Source organism: Lissotriton vulgaris, chromosome 11 (assembly GCF_964263255.1).
Source record: "Lissotriton vulgaris chromosome 11, aLisVul1.2, whole genome shotgun sequence".
Lineage (NCBI taxonomy): Eukaryota > Metazoa > Chordata > Amphibia > Caudata > Salamandridae > Lissotriton > Lissotriton vulgaris.
Window position 1 is genome coordinate 23942565 of NC_141699.1, and position 25284 is coordinate 23967848.

General features: G+C 45.8%; 1 protein-coding gene across 1 annotated transcript in view; it reads right to left on the reverse strand.

The window, feature by feature from the left end:
• The window catches only part of ADGRD1 (adhesion G protein-coupled receptor D1), a 722099-nt gene that overhangs the window by 126879 nt on the left and 569936 nt on the right, over nucleotides 1-25284 (reverse strand). The window contains exons 11-12 of the mRNA XM_086942663.1: nucleotides 23853-23919; nucleotides 9688-9779 (exon numbers count right to left, since the gene is read on the reverse strand). Of these exons, the coding sequence (XP_086798789.1) occupies nucleotides 9688-9779; nucleotides 23853-23919 (159 nt within the window). The remainder of the gene's footprint in view (nucleotides 1-9687; nucleotides 9780-23852; nucleotides 23920-25284) is intronic.

A 25284-nucleotide genomic window follows, 5' to 3' on the forward strand; every position in this document is an offset into this window, starting at 1 on the left:
TCTGCACTCACTACTCTGCACTCACTACTCTGCACTCACTACTCTGCACTCACTACTCTGCACTCTGCACTCACTACTCTGCACTCACTACTCTGCACTCACTACTCTGCACTCACTACTCTGCACTCACTACTCTGCACTCTGCACTCACTACTCTGCACTCACTACTCTGCACTCACTACTCTGCACTCACTACTCTGCACTCACTACTCTGCACTCACTACTCTGCACTCACTACTCTGCACTCTGCACTCACTACTCTGCACTCTGCACTCACTACTCTGCACTCACTACTCTGCACTCTGCACTCACTACTCTGCACTCACTACTCTGCACTCACTACTCTGCACTCACTACTCTGCACTCACTACTCTGCACTCACTACTCTGCACTCACTACTCTGCACTCACTACTCTGCACTCTGCACTCACTACTCTGCACTCACTACTCTGCACTCTGCACTCACTACTCTGCACTCACTACTCACACTCACTACTCACACTCACTACTCTGCACTCACTACAGCTTCCTTCCACAGCTAGAACTAGTGCATAATGTCAAAACAGAGAAAACAAGGAAACACACTGAAGCTGTCTGTACCACGCCAAGTTCACATTTCGAGCAGCATGTGTTAAATCACGCTTTAGACTACTTCTCTACTCAAAAGTAGTACATTTCCTTCAAAAAGATAAAAATATGACATGCAAACAGTAATGCCGAAACAAACTGTTCAGCATGGGTTTTGATTTACATGAAAACATTAATTTCACTTAAAATAATAATAGTTTTTAGCTAAATTAAATTTACATTTGGATTTAGGGCATATTCACATATTTTTAGTAAATTTAAATGTCAGTGGCAGATGGACACGCTTTCATTTAGCAGCCAAATATACAATAACTTACTGCCCCCGGAATTCCGCCGCGGCCGCACCGGAAGTCAGGCAAGGTCGCCTGTGATGGGGGCGGAGCCGCGTCCGGACCGGAAGAGGAGGCAGGCGGAGGAAATGCGTGGAGCGGCCCGGGGCTCCTGCGAGCGTGGAGAGCCCCCGGGGCCGACAACAGGACGTTGTACGCGTGTTGCGGGGCTCCCTTGACCAAGAGGGAGTCCCGGGATAGGAGCCGCAGCGTCAACTCTCCCTGCCGGTGCGGAGCAGTAAGTTAAAGGGGAGAGGGGGGGCCGGTGCGCGCGCGTGTGTGTGTGTGTGTGTGTGTGTGTGTGTGTGTGTGTGTGTGTGTATGAGTGGGGGGGTTCTGTATGTATGTGCGTACGTGAGCGCTTCTGTTTGTATGTATGCGTGTGTTGTGTGGGAGCCTCGCGCAGCGCTCGTGCTAATGCGCGTGCCAGTTTAGAATCGCCTGCGCGCGACCAGGAGTGTCTCCTGGGACTGCTACTCGCTAACATAAGATCTCGGCGGAGACGCGCTTACGCGCGTCTTTTAGCCGAGACCTAAAAAAGAGTCACTCTTCATGCTCCAAACCACCAAGTCATACCCATAGCATTCCACCCCAAACCCCAAACATGATAGCAACCATCCTGACCCTAAGCCCAAACAAACTGGGAACTGGAACATTTCCTAGTAGGAGGGAAGGAGATTAAAGATCCTAATGGCTCCCAAAAGGACCCCATTCATCGTCATAAATATGCATTTGCTCCTGAACCTTAAAGATACGGAGTTCATGGGTAGTCATACGATACAGCTCAGTGAGCCATTTTTTGTGCGCCGGCACCAGTGATGAACGCCAATGCTGTAGAGTGCATAAGTTAGCTCCCATGAGGGCTGTCAACCTCCATCTATGCCAGTGGGAAGTTGTAACATCCTCCATATGGAGGGCCAATATTTAGCTAGAGTAGGGCAAGACCATAATATGTAGTACAGATCACAGGCAGCGTCAAGTGATATGCTAAGGTGGTACTCTGTCTTGTTCCCATGGGACCTTGAGCAGTTACATACATGACGGAAGGGCACAATATGATGACATAATCTACTCACAAGTCCTATCGCAGCACAAGGGAGGTCGCCCTATTGATAGGGTACATGGAATCCGTCGACGCTAGGACCTCATGGGGAGTGGTTCTGGAACAGACATTGGCCATCAGGCTCACTCACCTTGCATACTCTGAGGCATCTACTGCCCATGGAGGGCTTCTTGGTGCAGTCCAGATTCCCACCAAGGGGCTCTGACACAGGTCCCAGCTCATGCCCACAGCCCACTCGACCACAGTCAATCAATCAATCAATCAGAGTATTTGTAAAGCACGCTACTTACCCGTGAGGGTCTCAAGGCACTGAGGGGAGGGGTGTACCGCTACTGCTCGAAAGTCGATACAGTGGGATTGCGTCTCACTGCAACGGGTGGCCTTTGTGCTCGGGACACTGTCAGAATTGGAGTCATTTCAGACCCCGGCCAATCAGCTTGCTTCCTAATATAGTGCCCTTTTTCACATACGAACAGCATGTCTAATTCTTCCCCATAAAAGGGCTCTAGTCACTTGCTGTGAAAGGTCTATGAAGTGATGAAGTTAGGTGCAAGTAACTTGAGGGTTTTAACTAGTGGCGGCTCCTTGTCAGTGGCTTCAGGGCACAGCCCTACCTCCTGTGAAGCACCACTTACTGCCCTGCCATACTGCTAATTATTCAACTAAACAGTGTTCATGAAAACACAAGTTCTGTGTTTTCATGAACATTGGCAGGGCGCAGGTCAGGCCTGTCAGCCTTGTTTCCAGATGAGATGAGGAGGTGCTGAGCATTGATTCAAAAACACAGCACTCTGTGGGTGGATGTCTGGATTGTGCACATGAGGAGTGTAGCTCTACCATGATGCCCTCAAACAAGCGATCCCTTCAAACAGGCACAATCCTTCTTGTTTAGCAGACATCCTGCACATGCCTCAGGCAGCACAATCTATCTGCTAAAATGAGGCTGTCATGGCACACATCAGTGCATCCGTGAGGCCAATCAGAAGACATACAAAGCGGCAGGTGTATGTGATTGGGAATAATTGAGAGTGAATCAGATTTAGTGTGAGTGTGTGTGCACGGGTGTGTTTAAGAGTGTCAATGAGAGTGAAAGAAAATGAGAATCTGAGTTGGAGAAGTAATATGATTAAATGAAAGAGTGAAATTTAGTGAGTGAAGCAGAGTGAGTGCACTCGGAGTGAGTGTTTGGAGACTGTGAGAAGGAGTGAGTCAGATCAATGGTGCAGCAGATGCAGTTGCAACAGGACCCTGAGTCAGTGAGGGTGGAAGGGTGAGTAGTGTAAGTGAAATTGTAAATTAGAGTGAGAACCAGTGAGTATGAGTGCATTAGTGTGTGAGACACAGCGAATGGGACTGTGTACCAGTGAGAATGAGTAAGTGAGAGAGTGTGAGCTGGAGAGAGGGCAAGAGCAAATGTGATGAGTAGTGAGTATGGATAAGAAAGAGTGAGCACATGATCCATAATCAACGCAATAGTGTCAAATGCCTCTTACCAGAAGTGTTCAACTGCAGGGCACTCCCAGTCAGATGAAAGAAAGTGGCGGTAAGAACAGCGCAGCGCAGCGCAAGCAGCACGCATCAGTAGCCAATCCCATCCTACACGGATGGACATGTGTATGATATACTCTGTGTAAGTATTTGAAATGGATTAATCTAAGCCTATAATTTAGGGAGAGGTCTCTGGACTGGGTACAGCAATAATGCTAGTGTTCCTCACTGATGGGAAATTTAATTTCTATGGGCCAAGCGGATCATGGCGAGGGAAGTCTAATCAAAACCCATTTCTTCATCATGGCACAGAGTCAAGTGATGAGTTTGTTTGTGGATGGGATAGTGAGCAGCAGTTCCAGAGCCAGGGGGGCTCTAGGCTCATGGCGGCCCTTGGCAGGGAGTGTAGGTAGGGGGCCCCGGAAGAGGGGGTCCGGGCGGGGTGGAGCGCGGAGGCCAGTGAAGAGGGGTGTTTTGAAGAGGAACAGAGCCAGAGGCTGCCAAATCCCTGCCAGGGGCCGCCACACAAATATGTATCCATCCTCAGAGGATTATTATTTTAAGGATATATATTGGCGTGATGGCCCATGGGGTTTGGTGGCCCTGTGCAGGTGCACAGCTTGCACATGCCTAAGGCCGCCCTTGCCAGAGCATTGAATGTCGGAGGAGCTGCAGGGAAAGTATTGTGCAAGGCTCGGACGGCTGCGCCTAGCTGATGGCAGGTAAGCACCTTTAGAGGCGATTGGGTTGGATCTTGGGGAACCGGTTGTGGGGATCGGAAGCAGCCTTCTCGATCTATATATATGTAGCTGTCTGGTGAGCGCCAGTGTCAGCAAAGGCAGGAATCAAGGGGTGTCCTTCAAGTGGTACAGCCGGGGCATACATGTATTCTCAGTCTGTCCCACACCCATATTGAGCAAGCTACAGTGGTATACACCCGTTACAACGCATCTTTTACAACTACCTACTATTACAACGCATCTTTTACAACGCATACCATTACAACGCATTGCGCTGGGGGGCGCTCTAGGATAGGGAATAAGTATAATTTACTATCCAACACCTTCCCTAGTGTCCATGGGGACTGGAGTTAGAATAGTAAATTATACTTACCACTATCCAGCACCTCAAAGCGCTATGCGTTGTAATGGTATGCGTTGTAATGGTCGCGTTGTAATAGTAGGTAGTTGTAACGGTATGCGTTGTAACATGGTACATCCAGCTACAGTATCAATCTCTGCTTAGGAGGTAGATAAAAAACAGCACTAAGTAGGCAGTCGGTCATATGATCATGTAAAGTGACCGTGTGAGGCTGAAGCAGGGAAGGATGCGGTCAGTAGTGGGCAAACTGCACCTGTGCATGGTTAAAGTAGAGATCCATGTCCAGAACACCTAATCCACCCTGCTTGATGAGGAGGGTCAATACTTCCTAGGCCACCCATAATCCTTGATGACCCGGCATGTGTCACTAGTGCTGCACTCATCTTAGATCTAGCGGCTGTGAATATTCTGCGGTGTAATTCGGGCTCCACTCACGCTGCTGGCCAATTATTGGGCCCTATCTTCTCTAATCTGCACAACATCAGCTGCCTCCCAGCACTTCCAGTTCTCTGGTCTGATCATTTCCAGGTGGGCTTTCGGGTCAATGAAGTCTATTCGAGCCCAGTCCCCAATGTGTCTGGCTATAGGTCTAACTCAAGAAACTGGGCTAAACTAAATATTGATATTTTTAATAAGATTTTATCTGAGAGTACACCCATCCCTTGTACAATTTCGGTAACAGACGCGGATGTCATACATAATTGGATACTCAAGTCCATTGATGTTTGTCTTCCTTTTCGGCTACGAAGGTGAATAATCACCGGCCCCTTGGTTTTCGGAGAGTCTAAAAGTGGAGAAAAGTAAATGCAAAGCGTCTGAGAGACACTGGAGAAAGGACTATGCTCTAGATAAGTTGGCAAAAAGAAACTACCCTGCACTTTGTAAAGCTGCGCGTGCAGAGCACGTGACCTCTACTATTTTGAAGGCACAGAACAATGCCAAAACATTGTTCAAACTTGTTAAAGAACTATCGGGTGCAGTGTGCCTACCCAAATCTACGGATCTCGCCGAATCTCAATGTGATGATCTTGCTAACGTTCTTTCTTAATAAAGAGGAAAGCATATACTCCACATTGAATGAAGTCCAACCAACTAATAGGAAACAGCATACGAAGGATCTTGATCAGTCAATCATACGCATGGATCCTCAGGCTAGAACATCTTTGACACCCATCAATAATCTAGAGACTTGGGTGCCTTTAGACATTAATTTCTTTAGGCAAATCTTGGACAGTCTTAAAACCGGTTTTCCTAGGGACCCTGTCCCCATTTCTGTGTTACAGAAATTTGAAAAGTCATCTCTGCTGGTAATTATGGAGATGCTTAATGCTTCCTTAATGGAAGCTAAGGTACCATCTGCTTGGAAGCATGCAATGGTTCTTCCACTTTTAAAAAAAGCTAACGCTGACCCTGCACAACTGTATAACTTCCGAACCATTTCTCTGCTCCCGGCCTTTTCAAATATTTTGAAAAAACATGTCAACATTCAACTGTCATCATTTGTCGAATCCAAAACATTTTTGCATGACTTACAGTCTGGCTCCCGACCTAGTTTCTCAACGGAGACTACCTTGCTTGGAGTCACAGAAATGTTAAGCAACCGTGTGGATGCCGGGGACACTGTGACTCCTATACTCTCATACTTTGCTCTTGTAAGCTCTGCAATATTTGGGTTTGAGTGGCGCGGCACTTAATTGGCTTAAAGATTACTTTGCTGATCGCACGTTCCAAGTCTTCTCACCCACTTCTAGTTCCAAAATGTACTCTTCGCCCTATGGTGTTCCTCAAGGTTTGATCCTTACTCCTCTATTATTTAACATTTATGTTAAGGTGCTGGTGTTGATTGCTGAAGAGTCAGTGTTGTCTCCCTTTTCATACTCCGATGACACCCAGATTGTCTTTTCCTTATCTGCTGACAGGGTGTCCAAATCATCCCCTCTTCAATCTGGGTTGAGGGATATTGCAGGATGGATGCAAGCCAACCTGCTTAAACTCAATGGTGAAAAGACAGAGGTGGTGATACTGGGCAAGAATAAAGATCTACGGAGCCACCAACATTGGCCACCTGAAATGGGTGCTTTGCCCCAACCCAATCAGCAGGTTCGGAACTTAGGTGTCATAATCGATGACCAACTTTCAATGAGGCAACAAGCATGACACATAATGTGGGTGGGCCAGATTTACAGAACTAACTTAAGACAAAATCATAAACATACTACTTATGGTGTTCACAGACGTTGTCTTAAGTTTGTCTTAAGACAGACTTAAGACAAGTCTGTCTTAAGTCTGTCCTAAGTTTGTCTTAAGACAAACTTAAGACAAAATCCTAACTTCTGTGAATACCATTAGTAGTAAGTTTAGGATTTTGTCTTAAGTTAGTTCTGTGAATCGGGCCCACACTCCTTATCCAATCCGTTGAGCACTCTAGCAGACTTCTGTTATTAGTTAAGAATCCAGAATTTAAACCAAACAGCATAATTGGTGAAATGATAGGATATGGCAGGTGATTCGGCCTATCTCTTAATTGGTCACAACTGATAATGATGCCTGTGGTGAATGACATGGCCGCCACAGCGCTACTTTACCCTTTGCCAAGGCAGGTGCCCCTGGCAGATACCCGGACACGCAGTTCAACTGAGACATGGAGGTGATAATAGGTGGTTAAATGTTTAGGAGAAGATCCCCTTATGTCATGAAAGGTGAAGATGCTGCCAATAACACTGGCTATCCGGGTCACCATAATGAAGATGGTTGACTCATCCCGGCTACTATATGAAATGAAATAAATGAAATACTAGTATATGTAAAGCGGACAGCTACCTCCGAAATGGTGTCCTGGCGCTGGGGGCCCTTGGGAAGATTATGCGAGCTATTGCCCAGAGTTACAAGGTGCTGAGCTGACCTGCCGCCAGTGCCGGTGATCGAACCATGAGCCCCAGATTCCAGCGTCAGTCACCCTGGCCGCTGCGCCACACTTCCTCCACCATCCTTTCTAAAATATACTGATACATTTAACTTGTAAATGGTTTTGACCAACTACAATCCCTTATGATTAAGATGTTGTGAGCAGGTAGAATGGACGTTTATAACTGGTTCAAATACTGTTGTGTGGTATTGAATACACAGTTGCTAAAGGGTAACGAGAATATACCAGCAAGTCATGTAAAACACAACTCAACCACTTGCAGAAGATTGTTGTTGTTTCCAAGTAAAGACAGTGGGGGTAATTACGATGTCAGGCCGATTTACGTCCTCCTAACACCGACGTGGAAACGGGACCGACAGACCTCAGGTCAGCAGTCCCGACCGCCTAATCACGATGCGACCGAACAATGTTCGGTCGCGTACTCCCATTCCCCTATCCGAGCTCGTGTTACGGCCGCAAACCGGCTGCAACATGAGTTCCCATAGAGGAATGTCAGTCTGTGTTCCTCTCTGTACCACGCAGGGATTAACATTGGCGCACCATCGCTGCCCCCTTAGCCTCAAACTGAAGACTGCAGAGGCAAGGGGGCCCTACTAAGGGCCCCCATACTCGCTCTCCAACAGGCTTTCCATGTCAGAAAGCCCAACATGGAAAGTCTGTCGGAGACCTAGTATCGTAATCCCAAGGGCGAAAAGGCCACTCTTTGGGATTACAGGCTGGCCTAAAACTGGCCGACGGGTGCCTTGAGCCAACAGTAAAGACCAGTCTGTTTGATTTCCGACCGCCAGCAGTGTAATGCGGCGATCATAAATTGAACCGAGGTGCTGCCGGAAAGGCTCTGATGCATCATAATAAGGCACAGTGTGTCTTTCAATACATTCCAGTATTCAGATAACAGTGAAAGTGCTGCAGCAAAAATACAATAGTGGTGCGCAGTGCTCACGATTAGTTTAAGTCACTAAACCGTAATTTTGGGTACAAAGCTTTTTGGCTGAAACAAAAGGATCAAATAACACGGTTGCTGTTTAGTGAATAATGGTAAGAAAAACAGTTCAAACCATCAATCATCGTACATGCCCTGCAGAACCATTTAGTAGGGGACTTCAACAATATATAGAAACAAAGTCAATGTGCCATAACACTGCAATTGAAATACACCTGTGCAACTCAGATTTGCCGGGGTCCTGCATACCCGATTAGGATGGGACCGCCACCGCTGCGATCAGATTCAGCACCATTAACATTTCAGGGGTGGCTGTTGATAGCAGAACTACTACGATGTCGTAAAGAGTGTGTTGTGCATTTCACTGCACTATGTGGCAGGCACTACACTGTGCCTGCAACATGGTGCAGTTAAATGCAGGGGGGTACCATGGGTACCCCCTCAGTACACTCACACCTCCCCCACCACAAGGGGGGCCCACAGCATGCGCCCAAAGACATTCCCCGCCTGCCTTTCAATGTCTCTGCCACCATTTTAAGCATGCTGACAGCTTCGCCCGGCAATCATAACGATTGCCTGTGGTGGTTCAGTGGTGGACAAGCTTTGCCTCTCCCGCGGTGTGGATCCAACTGCCATCGTAATATGGTGGTCGGGGAATCACGGATCGCAGGGCCGGCGGACCTTACCGCTGGCGATCGTTACGCCATCGTAATTAGCCCCCTAGACAAATGGGTGCAGTCAAAGGTCATCTACCAATATCTCAGCACTAGCACCCAAGCACCATCTCCCAAAAAATACAATAGGAACATTTGATACAGTCAAGTGAGATCACTTTCCAAAATACCTAAGATGTTAGTCACCCTGAAGTATCCACGTGCTCTTTCAACACCCCCACCACCACCTCCGCAAATCCACCGTCGGAGGAAGATCCTTCTCCTACCTGGCAGCCAAGACATGGAACTCCCTCCCCACTCACCTACGGCTGACCCTGGACCATCTCTCCGCCAGGAAACAACTGAAGATCTGGCTGTTCGAGCAGTAGAGGACCCCCCCAAGCGGCTTGAGACCCTTCCGGGTGAGTAGCACGCTATACAAGTTCTGTTGATTGATTGATTGATTGACCAAACGGAAAAGATATGCATGGTCTGCAACAAGCAACACATGATCTCCAAATGTTAACCTCATATCACTATGTGAATTGTATTTATTTATTTTCGGTCCTTTGGTGCATCATAGACAGCAGACTTACTTGAAGGCATTAGCGTCACCGTGAACCTTGTAGTTGTCTGTGCTGATCCGGGAGATGATCCTTGTCACTGCAATCAGGATACCAATGTTCACCTGCAAGTGAAGCACAGAGATTAAGACAGATAAGAGCGCACTGCATCAGGACAAAGAGGTTAGACAAACAGGGAAATCTGGGGATTTCCTAATATTATGTTGGCCCTGAAATGTCAGTGGCCCAGTAAAGAGTAACTTCGGACAGGCCCATCTTTCATGTAAGTATCCATTCCCCCATGCCTAACAGCCCTTCAGTGTCACAGGCATATCCGAGATCACCAGTTTCCTTCTGTATTTAGGATGTTTAAACTTGCAGGCCAAGAGCCAGTTGCATGATTGCACCAATACTGGAGTGCACGTGCTCCTCATGATGCGGTCATGTAAAGAATTTGGCTTAAACTTTATTTAAAACTGAGCAGAGAAACATAACATTGAATATTAATGTGTATTTTGGAGAATGATTACTAAAGCTGGCCTCTTCTTGAAGTTAGCCCAGGTATTTGCTGTCTTGGAAGTGCACTAATCGAGTGGTTGATGGTAGGTGTGGAAGAACCATTCGGTAAGTGCTGGGACAGACAAAGGCCCCATTACCCATGCAGAGGTCGCCTATGAGAAACGGTGCCTTGCATCTCCTTTTCAGATGCTTTGATGCTGACAACAAGATGCTCAGTAGAGAAGCATTTTTATAAGAAAACCTCTCAGCAGACAACCACGTTTAGCAAGTGATTCCAACCTCATCCAGACAGACAATCCTGTGGCAGGAAGATGAAACCCTACTCAAGCAGAAACACAATCCTTGTCAGTGTGAAGTCACAAGGAACCCCCAAATTAACCTGTGCTTACCCCTTGTGTAGCTTGGTACAGAGCAGCCAGGTTTAACCTGGTGTAATATGTAAAGTGTTTGTGCAACACTTCAAACGTAAAACAGTGAAAACATCCAATCAGTACAACTGGACATACTCAAGTTTAAAAATTTCAGTGAAAATAGTGCCAAAAAGCACTAAGAGACAGCTGTGGCTATCTGATGGCACCAGACCGGGATAAAGTCACAAGTTTAGGTTGATCACAATAGAGCATGGGCTGGCTACAAGGACCCTATTAGGCCCACAGAACAAAATACCTTAAATCCTGATTTGGGGAGCATTGCAAGAGTCCGCGTTGAAGACGCGTAGCATAACCGTAGCGATGCAGCGGTTCTGAGATGCGGCAAGGCTGTGGTGCGAGACCCCACATTGTCATCGAAGATCCCATTAATGAGGGTTTGCGATGTGAAGTCCAGCGTCAAGGATGTGTTGTGTAGTTGGGGCAATGCGTCAGTTCAGAGAAGCAGTGAGGCTGCAATGTGGAGCTTGGCGTTGCCGTCGAGGCTGGAGTTGATGAGGAATGTGAGGGACTGCACCGAGGATGCATCTGGCAGTGGCGGTTCTGATGAGGTGAAAGGCTGCGATGTGATGTGGGTCTTTTTAACAGAGAAGATCCACGCAATTGTGACATTGTATTAGTTCTGCTCAGGGTTGTACAGCACAGGAGATTTATCGATTCTGCTGGATTCATAGGGGCTGGCAGAGCACCTTAGGCCCACTTCCATGGGGACAGGACTGAGGTGGCACCCCTTGGCAGGTTGGACTCACAGATGGCAGAGACCAGGTGCTGGGGTCAAGGTTGCTGGAGTCTTCTGCCCCTTGTGGTCCTGGGGTCAACAAATGCAAGTCCAGTCCTTCTCATTCAGGCAGGAGAGCAGCAAGCCGTAGGTGAGCACAGCAGGACAGCAGTCCTTCAGAGCAGCACTCCAGTAAAGTGTCAGTCCTTTCTGCAGTACAGCAGCCCTTCTTTCTGGAGAGTCTTCACAGGTCCAGAAGTGTAATGAAGAATTGGTGTCTGAGGTCCAATATGTATACACAGTTCAGCCTTTGAAATTGAGAGAAGCTTCTAGAAGCTCCCCTTTGAAATGAACAGGTGTCCTGCCTTTCTTGTCCTGGCTCCAGACTAACTACAGGGGGTATACAGCCCTTTGTGTGAAGAGAGGACACAGCCCGTTCAAGTGTAAGTAGGTCTGTGCCCAGCTTCTTCATCCCATCCTGCCAGTGATGTCCAATGCAGGCATACCTAAGCTCTCTTGTCTGTGGGGCTGTCAAGGAGGAATACACAAAGACCAATGTTCAACTACACCCAGTCATGAGACCCAGAGGCAGGTATCAGGCACCAAATGGCTAAGGCAGGAACATGCCACATTTTGAAAAGTGGCATTTTCTAAATTGTAATAAAAAATCAAATTTTACCATAAGAGAAGATTTTACATTAAAATTCCAAAGGCAGCAAACATGAGCTGGTTACCTGTTACCATTTGAAAGTTACAGCTTATTAAAGGTAGTAAGGTAACTCCAATGTTATCCTATAGGAGAGGTGGATCTTGCAGCAGTGAAAAACAAATTTAAGCATTTTCACTACTAGACATGTGAAACTTAAAATTAACTTAAACTTAAAATTACATGTCCAACCTTTTAAATGTAGTGCACCCTGCCCTCTGAGATGTGCAGTGTCTACCCTGGGGATGACTTAAATGTATTAAAAAGTAATATTTGGACCTAGCAAAAGGTTTATATTTTCAGGTCAACATGGCAGTTTAAAGCTTCAACCACAAGCTGCACTAGCAGACCTGAGACATGTTTAAAGGGCTACTGAAGTGTGTAGCGCAATAAGTGCTCCAGGCCCACATGTAGCACAAAACCTATTCCATGCTCATGACGGCTCCCAGCCGTCATGAGTCACGGTGGGCGTGTGCTCATGATGGCCGGGAGCCGTCATGACCATGCCCGCGATTGAAATGTCCAGCACTGCGGCGGAATTCGCGCCGCAGTGAACAGGTTAGGGTACAGGCCTAGGGCACATGTAGTGCACTTTACTAAATTAAATATGTGAGTTTAGAGTGGTTTTGGACCAATGTCATGGTACAAGACAATGGGATAGTTGACAATGTCTAAAGGTGAGACTGTCCCCAAGACAGTTATCCAGATGTGGGACTCACATCAAGTAAGTCTGTGCTCCAAGGTGGACCTTTCTGCTCAGTGAGACAGACTGTTAACCAAGTCATAGGATTTGCACCAAATGAGACAGGCTGAGCCAATAGAAGTGAGACTCGTCGACTGAATAAGACTTTAATTTAAAGTGTGGCATTGGCACCAAATGAGGGATAAGGCACATGGAGTGCAGTTTCCAATCAATACGAGAGACACTGCACTAAGGCATACAACTGGTACGTAAGGAGAGACTTTGCGCTGCCCTGTGAAGGAAATAAAAGAACCTGTTCATGTAGAAATATGCGCTGCTGATTTCAGAACCTGACCTACAATGATTCTCGTTGCTTTCGATTCCTGGAGTTGTTCATAATGTTGGCAGCACCATCTTGACTTTCTGCCACAGATGACATGGGCCTAATCATCCCACCCTGGCCTTTTGACCATCCTCGGTAGGAATAGAGAGCTGTGACACACCGCCTTCAAAGGGCATGATTAAGCACCAGAGAAAGCCAGGATTTCCAGTAACTGCACTCTGTGAGAGCCATTAAATTGGTGCATTGTCCTTTGCCCTTATAAGATGAACTCTGGGTACCAGAATGGCAGATGAGGATAGGTTCAGCATCATTCAAGAGTAAATGTCACTGGTAGGTGAAGGGCGAACAGCATTATCCTTTACAAGGATGAGCTGGGTTCTAAATCGGTCCAGTAACAGCCACAAAAAAACAGAGTCATCCTAAGAAAAAGAACAGCTATTATTGGAGGGTTAAGAGGTGGCCACTGTCCTCAGCAACAAAGACATGGCAGGTGGCTCAAAGTCAATGGAGGGGAGCAGGGTGACAATGAGAATGGCCGCAGCCTTTCAAATAAAAAAAGATCTATTCTTTCTTACAAAAGACATCTGAAGAGGTCAGTTGCATGGAAAGAGCAGAGAGAGCTTCAAAGGCACTTGTTGCAGGAGAGCAGGACATAAAGTTCCACAAAGGAAGATGGTGCTTGGAAAAGAATTCAGATCAGAGAACAGTCTGGGATGTCTTTCAGCCCATAGTGATGGCAGAATTAGAAAACAAAAGTTAAAGTTAGTAAGTCCTAGTAGAAAACAGTCTTTTGATCACTTTTATAATTTGGGACTCATTTGACAAATAACGACAAGGCCTTCAAAAAGTATTCTTGCATCTAATTTGAATTCTAGAAGGTCCAGTGCAGATTCCACAATTGTAAAATCGACTTTAAGGATTCAAATTCTTTAACAAATTGTTTCTCAACTACACTAAAAAAGTTGCTTGTTTCAAGTCAACCCTCGTTGTTATTGTGTAACTCCAGCTTGTCCATGTTCTGTATGCCAAGGGGGCAGACCGGGTGCTGAGCATCAGCAAAGGGCAGGCACTGGACCAGGGGCCCACTTGGCACAGCAGGAGGCTCTTTAGGCACAAGTGTTCTCGAGAAACACAGAACAAATAATTGGAAACCGGGTATGATGAAAAAAAACTAACACTTGTCATATGTTTGATGCAGCCTTACAACCATATTTTATTATAAACTAATTAAAAAAAACTCCTTTCAATTGTTGTGGTTAAACTTCGCATGAAAGTTAAAGACACTCCAGGTGAGACAAGCACATCTGAAGCGAGAGTGCCTTTCCAAACTATAACTGTACTGGAAGGTCTTGATTTAGGAACATGGGGCGTCAGGGAGGCACCCTCTGAGTGGGACAACAGAACTAGCATTTGTAGCACTGGGGTTGTGGTACTTCTGGGGATGGGGAAGCATACTCATTCAATCAATCAATCAATTAGGGGTTTATAAAGCGCGCTACTCACCCGTGAGGGTCTCAAGGCGCTCATTCAGACATTAGTGTAAAGATCACTGTCAGTAAAAAAGTCCCAAACTGAAAGTTGGATCATAGGCCAGAGAGGGCAGAAGGCTTTGATGGGTGATGACACAGCAAGGAAGTGAGCTTCATGGACTGTTGAACAAAGTAACACCTGAAATATCTGTTCCTTCGTTATCATAATCACCATCATCTTTAGGACCCAGAACTTCTGAGACAAGACAAAAACTTATGACTGAAACATTATCTCAAAGCTGTGGCAACACTGTTTTGTGCCCACTTGGATCTGAAAAGGTAACTGTTGTAAGTAGATTAGGTAGGCAGCAGGACACGTCTTCAGGATATCAAGATAGGTTTATTAAGTTACACAAAATAAGACAGCAGAGCAGTAAACCTCACAGCTCACCAGACCATCAACTGCCAAGGCTGGAATCCTCACAACACAGATAGAACACACTTAGGTAGTATGGGAGACTGGTAAGATAAGAACACTAGGAAAGGACTACAGACGCCAAGTAGACATATTGAAGTAAGGATAAATATACAACAGTAACATACTGTAAGCCTGTGTATTCTGCAGAAATGTCTGCTTTTAAAAGGGTGATTTGGATGAAATCCTTTAATTTGCTAACTTATGTTAGGAAAAGACTGTACACTTCCATCTAGCAGCCGATAGGTAAGCCAGCATGACACAGTCAGTGGAATCGCTGCAGTTAAACTGCGATTGAGTCTGCTTACTAGGGTTTAAACGATGCAAAGTGAAAAAGGAATGCACATGACTGGTTACATTTAAATATTGCATTTTTAATATGGAATTTAAAACCGCGTAGGTTATCAATTGATTCATTTTATTGAAGTAAATTGCCTATTAAAGATGGCGTTTTAACCATTATTTTAGTTTATGTATCCAAGGTGACATCAATATTTTAATGATTTGTATTTTTATGGCTTTAAATAATCAACAGAAACATTTTTGAAATCGTTAAGTCAGAAATCTGTATCTATATTGTGTATCCATGTTTTAAATGTATTATATAGGTAGGCTTGCCACAATTCCAGGTCCGGCAAATGCCTATTTAGTTACAAATGGCTGCTGGGTGTTTGCAGCAGTAGCATCCTCTCTTTATGTCCACAGGACTTCTTCCCCTCCCAGACACAGGGGAGACTTGTCACAGGGGCAGGTGGGCAAAATGGCGAGAAAACACTGCTGTGCTGAGTGACTTTTCCGGGCAGTCACAGCTTTAACAAGGGAGCTTTCATTAATAGAGCCCTCGCATTTTGTCCCCTCAAATCAGACACTAATGTCCTTACCATAGTACATCAATATGTAGCCGCCAGCCAGGCCAATAACACTGTTTATACTCAATCCAACACTGGGGCAGTTTCATCTGTACAGCCCAGCGTGGCGTCTGGTTAAACACTGTTGCATTCCTAGGCATCCACCAATCAGACAACGTGCTTTCAGGCCCGGCCCGTGCAGGGCGTTATACCGGAGCGGTGACGTCAGGCGGGGGAGGGGCAGGGTGGGGGTTTGAAAATGCGGGATATATGGACCATTACAGGTAAGTAACGAAAAAAATGAGTTAAACGAATTTCGTTGCCCGCTCTGCATCGCCAAATGTGATTCGTTTCAGAACATGGACGTCTATTGGAATTCTCCAGGGCATATTATCAAGCCGTTATCGCCGCTTTAGCAGCAATTTTCTGTCACTAAACTGGCGAACATGTTTAACGCGGTTCTTGATAATATGCCCCTTAATTTTAGTGCGTTACGGGGAGCTAAGTGGCGCCAGATGCTATTTGTTTTGCAAATGGCTGCTATATAGAACCCCACAGTTTATATCCCAGGTTTACCCTAATCAGTCTAGTCAATGTTTTTGCTGTCCAAATCAGTCGACAGCTAACTGGACGCATATCATCACACAGTGTCCTCTAATTCAGGGTTTTGGAATGATATCTTCAGACACTTGGAGGCCAAATTTCTAATTAAACTGGACTCTAACAGCTGGCTTACAGTTTTGGGATACAATCCTTACCTTTGTCTATTTGATAAATAGGTTAAGTTAATATATATCACAATTGGGGAGAGGGTGTAGCCTTACGGCTAGAGGGGTTGACCCAGAAGCTATGGAAACAGGTTCGAGTCTCGGCAACAACGTTCAACATCCTGTGATTCTGGGCAAATCACTTAATCTCCCTGTGCCTAACAAAAATGAATGTGTCAATTTGTAACAAAAATGGTGCTCATGTAAAGAGCTCAAATACCCGATTTCTTGGGTCTAGTTCGCACGATGTAAAGCTATTTAATTTTTTTTTTAAACGGCGGTTGCCAGGTCTCTGCTGCTTCAAAAATGGTGATCATGTCAGGTTCCAACAAGGTGTGAGTGGGTTCAGAAAATTGAACAGGTCAGAAGTAGTGAACAGTTGTATGAAATGCGAAATGAGAGAATTAGGAAATTTGAAAAAGTATGGGAATCGTACTTCGACTAAATATTAAGGGGAGATTACAATTCAATTTCAAAAGCTTTATTCGACAGTAAGTCATAAAAGCACGTACAATACACAAAACTATCAAAATACACAATAAATAATACTTGAACAATACACCAGATAAAAAGATATTAAATTCCATTTGATTACTGTCGGCTAGGAAAGCTATTGAAATTCATATGTGATACATTTAAAATTGGTTCATAAAATAAAAACAACTTAATAATAGCAATAAAACCTTATAACTAGCTAGTAGCAGATGGCAATAAAGTGTGTGTACGAATGATCCAAGCCCACCTCAAAATTTGGCTAAAACAATAGCTATGTGGGGAGAACAATCAGATCCTAGTATCCTTAAAGCTTCTATATCCCTCAAAGTGCCCAAGGAGGAGCAGATAGGTCTCAACCATTTGCGTCGTGGGGCTGCATATAGGGGACATACAAAATAATAAATGGGCTATGGTCTCTGCCATGTCTAGACAATTATGACATTTTTCGTCTAAGGAGGACGCCCATTTATGAGTAAAAGCTTTAATTGGTAAAGTTCCTATCCTGAATTGAAAATAAAATTTTCGATCGAGGGGACTCTCAATTACATCCCAGTATGCTTCACAGGACGGCCAAAATTTGTGTTCTAAAAAACGGCCTGTCAGATTATCGTTCATACCGGACCGGTAAAATGACATCAGGACCATTTCCCAGTATTTTTCTTTCAATTGGTGTTTTGTGGGGAAAATTGCAGTACCTGGTTCATCCCATAATAATCTTAAATCCATCTTTACCAAGAGAGACCTTAGATCTTTTAGCCACTGGATTTTATGAAAGCGATCTACAAGGATCACGTCCTTCAAACCCTGGGCATAATGTGTAAATTCGGGGTGGTCCAGATTCACCTCCAATACAGGAGTGGACGTAACCTAGCCATGTCTACCACATTTTTCTTACCTAGGTCTAATAAAAGCGGAGTCATAGGGGTACTTTGGGGAACACCAATTAAACCACGTAGGAATTTGTTTTCAGCTTTTGCAAGGTGACTCAAATTATTAAATCCCCATAACTCTGCCCCATAAAGGGCAGAGCTTATCACTTTGATGTTATATATGTCCAAAACTGGAGTAATTGGTTTTGTGAAAGAGGATTTATGTTTAGAGGATAATGTACCTACAAGCTGATGGTATTTTAAGATAGTCATATCCATGTGGCTTTTCCATCCCATGTTATTCTGAAGCATAATACCTAGGTAGGTGAAAGCATCCACCTGCTCTAGGGGAGTGTTGTTCAGGAGGATTCTGCCTTTGAAGGGTTTATGCTGATTCAGGGACATAAACTTTGTTTTTGCGGTGTTGACCTCAAGCCCACGCAGATGGCAAAATTCCCCAAAAGCATTGACAGCCTTCTGCAGACCACACAGGTACTGGAGATGATCAAAGTGTCGTCCGCAAACATGAGAACAGGTACGCAAACCCCAGCTAAGACGGGGGCATCAGTAGGGGATCTACAAAGATGGTCCACTATTCCAATGATGTATAAAGAAAACAGGGAGGGAGCCAAAACACAACCCTGCCGAACACCACGTTCGACAGGGAATGAATCGGTGACCTCACCCTGTGTCCCCCATCTGATCCTGGCAAAATTGCTCTCATGTAAGCGGACGAGGAGAGTCAATAACTCAGGTGCCATCCCCAATTCATCGAGGACTCTCCAGAGTTTGCAACGAGGGACCAAATCGAAAGCCGATTTCAAGTAAAAAAATAACGCGTAAAGTGTCCCTTTAGTCAAGACCACGTTCCTCCAGTAGATTGTGATGAATCGAAAGACTTGGTCTATAGAACTAGTGCAAGAGCGAAAGCCTGCTTGAAATGGGGATAATATATTTGATTCCTCTACCCATGACTGTACTTTATTTTGAACTAAGCGACCCATTAACTTTTGTGCTGAATCTATTAGGCTAATACGCCTATAGTTACTGGGGAGGGATTTATCTCCCTTTTTGAAAACAGGGATTATTTCTGCTCCGTTCCACGAAGGTGGAATGGGAGCACCCTTTGCACTGAATTAGCTAACAGTGCAAAATACTGGCACCAAGTCGGTCTATCGCTTAAAAAAACATCGGCAGGGATACCATCCATGCCTGGGGCTCTGCCACTTGACACACAATCTAGTGCTAGGCTAACATCTTTGATGGAAAATACCTGACATTGGTAAAAGATATAGGGGAGTAAGGAGTAATCCTCCTGTTTCGGGTTAGAGGCATACTGAAGCTTAAAAATTTTTAACCACTGGGAGTGAGCAGCATTATTTTGAGGGGATTCTGCACGTCCTCCACTATCCCATTTGACAATATTCCAGAATTGCTTGGAATCTTTGGCTTCGCAGGCATGTTTCAGGTTTCGCCCCCTATCTTGGTCCCACTCTCTTTTTGCCACCCTCTGGGTGTGTCTATAGGAGTCCCTTGTCTCTCTCAATCTAGCGGGGTTCCTGGACCTTAATTCCACACTCAGTTTATGGCGAACTAATCAGCAGGCCTCATTATACCACCTAGCCACATTGATTTTTGTACCCCGGTTATCCGTTTTTGACTCTTTTGAGAAGAAGATTTTTAAACTAGAGAAGAGTCGGGTGTGAGCCTCTAACATAATTTGGGGAAAATCCGAGCCATTGGTTAGGGTATTTAAATGGGTCCGTTCGCTCACAACCTCTGATTTAAGCGCATCCAATTTGACAGGATTTTCAATAAATGTATTCCATTTAACATGGCACATATTATTAGAGGCAACAATGTCAAATGTTGATACCCCTCCCCTCGGTGGCTCCTCTCTATCTCCCTTTTGAATTAGGAATATGGAACAAAGGGGGTTGTGGTCACTTTCCAATCGCGGTTTAATAACCATATCCACTAGGTTATGCCAAAGTCTTATATCCACCAACAAGTAGTCGATACGGCTACTGTTACGTCCGTTATCAAATGTTTTTGCTCCCTGGAGGTCAGAAGGGGTTCGCCCATTTGCCGCTCTAAGGCCTCTTTCTAAGACTCATAGCTTTTAATCGAATTGCGGCTGCTGACCATCTTTTTACAGCTGGAACTTCAAGTTTGGGGATTCCCCATATGGAATCCTGATCTGCGGAAAGGTCCTGATCTTCTTGGCCAAGTGGTTTGAAAGTAGTGTTAAAATCCCCGCCCACAATAGGAATAATTTGGTCTGGTAGAGCCTTAAGCTGAGAGTCAAGAGCGGCTATTATCTCTGAAGTATGCCCCACAATTAACCTCCTAGCATAGAGGTTAAAAATAGCCACCCTACGATCTTGGCTCCATTCAAGCCTGACCATCAAAATATCGTTAACGGGGGACAAAATATGCTGGACTTTGCAACGTAAGCTCTGGCGAACCCAAACCACCAGGCCACCTGCAAGACGGCCTTTAGGTTTTTTTGTTGCAGGGATATAAAAATTAAGGAACCTCACACGAAAAACAGGGACCACTGACCAAGACTCCTGAAAAAGGCAATTGTCATCCTGGTCTGTGAATCTACACCATTCCGGAGACAGTAGTTTGTTACCAATGCCTGCAATGTTCCATGAGAGCAAGGACATGTTTTCTTTAGCTATCTAGGCTGAGCTGACATTTAAAGGCCTCTCTATTCTTACTGAAATGTCAACCTCCCTCTCTAGTATTGGCTCGTAAATGGTAGGTTTAGTAATTGGTATGCTAGCCGGAAATATATTCTTTGTACGAACTCCTTGGTCTATAAAGGGGTTGGAATATACCACTAAAGAGGTGTTAGATTCTTGGGTAGCCCTGGTATTGATCGATAAGCTAGCCAAAGGGGGGGCAGGCAGCAAATTTTCTAGGTAGATAGCCACATTACCTTGCACTTGGGGCTCGCTAGATCGGGTGTTAGCTCATGAATTTCTCAATAAGATTCTATTGTCAGCCTGTAGTCAGTCGCATTCCTCCATATCAGTCAAGGCTCCAAAACGATTCCTCAGGTCAATTCCATCGAACAGAGTTTGGAGTCGACCTCTCATGTGGCAGGCATGCGAATGAACGATTTGGCCTAAAACTTATAGTTCTCCCTAAACACCATGCCCTATCATAGAAAAATTCTAGAGTTAATCGTATTATTGCAGAGGCCCTTTGTTGAGGAGGGAGTAAGTTTGTCAACACATTAGATAACACTTGAGGACTAGAAAAATTCATGGCTATACAATCACCCCCAAATCTTTTCTTGTGGTATCCCACCCATGACACTCTTCTGGCTATAATAATTTCCCTAGCTAGTTGATGACTACCCTTTTCGGATATCTTCATATTATTGATCAGCCAATGCAGTGCTTTATCAATTAGAGTGGCCGATGATTCCACTTGGCCTATCTCAGATGGGGTGTGTTGGCCAGCACAAGGACTAATGGTGTGGCCTCTGGTATGAACTGCAAGGACTCTTTCTCTTGGAGGGGTTTATATATGTTTAAGGAGGCAATTGAGCGGATGGTAGAAGGATCACCTGTCTCTGGATTTACATGCTCAATATTGGAGTTTGGGGTAACACTTTTTAGAGCTACATCCTGGGTGGGTAAACCATCCAGAACAGGGGGAAGGTGAGCTACACCATTAGCTAAAGGTATCTGTGGAACCTGCCCCTTCGACATAGCTGGCTGCCCAGCATTCTCCTGGGATACTGGGGCTAATATTATAGAAGAAACATTCGAAGGAGCTGAGCCAATATTTAGCTCCAGAGCTACAACCCTTTCCTCAATAGAGGTTATTCTGGTCATGATGGGAGCCATAATTGATTCGAATTTATCTTTGAATGTTACCCAGAGCGAGTTAGATATGTCCTCCATAGATGGTTGGTTATTAAGGAGTGGTTGTTTAATCGATTTAGGCTTTGATTTTGGGTGCCTTACCACCTTCTGTTGTTTATTTTTAATAAGGGGTGCCAGACCACCCGCTCTAGTACATCTCCTCGTAATCGGAGCATGCGGCGGGGAAATTCCAAAAGGAGGTAACTTCCATAAGTCCTATAGGGCTTGCATTTTGGGACTGGTCATGACAGCTTATAGACGTACAAGATGGCTGAACCAAATTTATCAAATCCCGTGGTAGGCCTGGAGTTAGAGTTAATGGCTTGGAATCAGCAACCTCTGGGATATCGTGTACCATACCAATGATAGTGCAACCTGGTCCATAGATATACGCCTTTCAGTTCTTTCAATCAATCAATCAATCAATCAATCAATCAATCATAACATTTGTATAGCGCGCTACTCACCCGGAAGGGTCTCAAGGCGCTGGGGGGAGGGGGTCTTTCAATTTCCTCGGTTAGCAAACTGGTTACTTTCACTAAATATGAGTCCAGGGTAGCCCCTCCCCCTCCATTAGGTTTATGTCTGTCAGTTTCCCATTGTTGATTAGCAAATGAAATTAAGTAAGACAGTACCTTTCCTCAATACAAATGTCAGAGGGGGGCCCAGCCCGGCATCCTCCGGCCCCTGATGGCCACAGACGGTCCCGCCCTTGTCCCGGGCTTCTCCCAGCATTGCCCGCGCGCGTCCCACGACGCGGGAGGAGCGTCTCTCTTTTAAGCGCCTCCGGGCGTGGAAGTAGGCGAAAGTGGGCGTGCCTGCAGGGGAAGCTGGGAGCTGTAGTCTCCCTCCTTCAGCGGCCGCATGATGGCTCCAGCGGCGGCGAGGGAGACCAACAGCAGGTGACCCCCAGGCTCCGGCAGAGAAGGTAGGTGGTTCTCCGCAACTCTAGCTGCCCCAAAAGAACGTAGAGTCAAGGCCCCCGCTCCACCGCAGGAGCGTCTCTCTTTTAAGCGCCTCCGGGTGTGGAAGTGAGCGAAAGTGGGCGTGCCTGCAGGGGAAGCTGGGAGCTGTAGTCTCCCCCCTCAGCGGCCGCACGATGGCTCCAGCGGCGGCAAGGGAGACCAACAGCAGGTGACCCCCAGGCTCCGGCAGAGAAGGTAGGTGGTTCTCTGCAACTCTAGCTGCCCCAAAATAATGTAAAGTCAAGGTAGATTACATTTTTTTAACCTATTGCTATTATGATGAAATACTATCAGAAACTTAACCTATTGTTACATTTGTATACTCTATCTCGATTTCCACTTTAATGCATTATAAACACTTTAGTTGCTCTTAAAAAGAAAGTTGGTATTGTATCTGGTCTCTTATGATTCTTAATCCAACGCTATTTTGGCTTTTGCTCTGATTGTATATTCTTTTTATTTTGAGTATGTATGCTGTAGTTATTGATTTGGAGTTCATCACTAGACATTGACACTGTGGTATATGGATGAATTTGTAAATTTGAATGGATCTCAATAAAAAATAAATCTATAAACAGGGGGTGGGTTGGGGATGCCTCAAATGCATGTCTCTGGTTTCACCCACTTTGGTTCTTGGTTTTATTATTTATTTATTTATTTATTTTGTGTACTTATAAAGCGCAGTCCTGTCACCCATAGGGCATCCTGGCGTTTTGAGTCTCACAGTCACATAAGTAAGTTTATTCCTCATCTGTTTAACCGCATCGCTGCAGAGGCTTTTCCCGCTGTGTGCAGCTTTTTTCAAATTACCACGTTACATGACGAGCTCAGCTCGTCATCAGCATACGAGCGCCGTAGCTGATGACGAGCTGAGCTCGTCATCAGCATCGAAGGGGTTAAACACCTTCTCCACTGCCCCAGGATTTCTCAAATCCCATCTTCATGCTTTATATTTCCATGTGTGTCCCACTGCTGACCCACCCGTGATGAAAGTGTGCATGAGAAATACTGCACGGAAGGGTGCACTTACCACAATCACAAACAGCGCAGGAGCCACAAACGCCCAAATGTGTCCTTTTTCGAGTGACAGCCAACAACTACATGAGGGAAAAATAAAGAATTAGAATGATAAAATCTTCAAAATGCACATTAAGCCAGACATTCGGTGGCAATGCAGAGCTCAGACAGATGAGTGTAGCTGCTCTGACCTGTGCTCAATTACCAGAGTCCACCCTTTGACCTCTATCAGGCCCAGGAGAACAAAAGAGAGAGGTAGTAGGACAAGCATTACATAGTGTAATAATTTACCCACAAGGCCATGGGAATACATGCAATGTTTGAACTGGTGCCTGGTTACCAGGGTGCACCCTCTCTAGGAGCCACTCCACCCTTCTGTGTCACAGACCAGGCAGAGGGGAGAGAAGAACCAACGTCTGAGAGGGCCTGTCCTTTCTGACCACTGATTTTACTTGTTTATTTCTGAACTGGACTCTGCTAGGGCACTGTCACTTTCGGTTTACCTTCCAGCTCAGCCAGGAGCAGTCCCCATAAATAGATCTGCTCCTCTGGGGTCCCCTTCTGACCTATGCCTGTTGAGGCTGGAATGAAGGAGAGATGAAATGGTTTATCTGCAGCCCCCAACAGAAGCAGGTGATTAGGGCCTTTTTATATAATAAATAAAAAACAGAAAGAAGGCAGTAATTGGAGGGGGCACACCTAAATAAAGAGGAGCCTGGACCATGTGGGCCCTCCGGTGCCATCGGCCCCGCTCCATGCCTGTCTCTGCCTGACCCTTACATAGCTCTCTGTGCTTTTCAGAGGCACTGGGCAGTCTGGGTATCGGCCCTGCTCCGTGCCTGACTCTGCCTGACCCTTACTCAGCTCTCTCTGCTTTTCAGAGGCACAGTGCAGTCTGGGTATCGGCTCTGCTTCATGCCTGACTCTGCCTGACCCTTACACAGCTCTCTCTGCTTTTCAGAGGCACAGGCCAGTCTGGGTATCCGCTCTATCCAAGCGTTATGCCCTCTGAGAGATGGATGTAGAACTGTGCCTCATATATAATGTATGGGGCACAGGTTGGCATCTGGGGGACACTGACAAGTCCCAACTGGATTTTCAGAGTCAAATAGCTTAGCTGTGACCCGCACACCAAAACACCCGCCTCCAAGAAGCGGGAATACAGGAGAAAGTCCTGGACTGGACCACGTCCTTCCTCTCCGGCAGAAACCAGAGAGTCTGGCTCCCACCCTTCCGACCCGAAGCCACCAACATCATCTGCGGCGTACCCCAGGGCTTTCTCTCAGCCCGACCCTGTTCAATGTCTACATGGCCCCCCTTGCACTAGTGGCCCACCAACACAACCTGAACATCATCTCCTACGCCGACGACACCCAGCTCATCCTCCCCCTCACCAAAGACCCACACACCGCCAAAACCAACCTCCACGAGGGAATGAAGGCCGT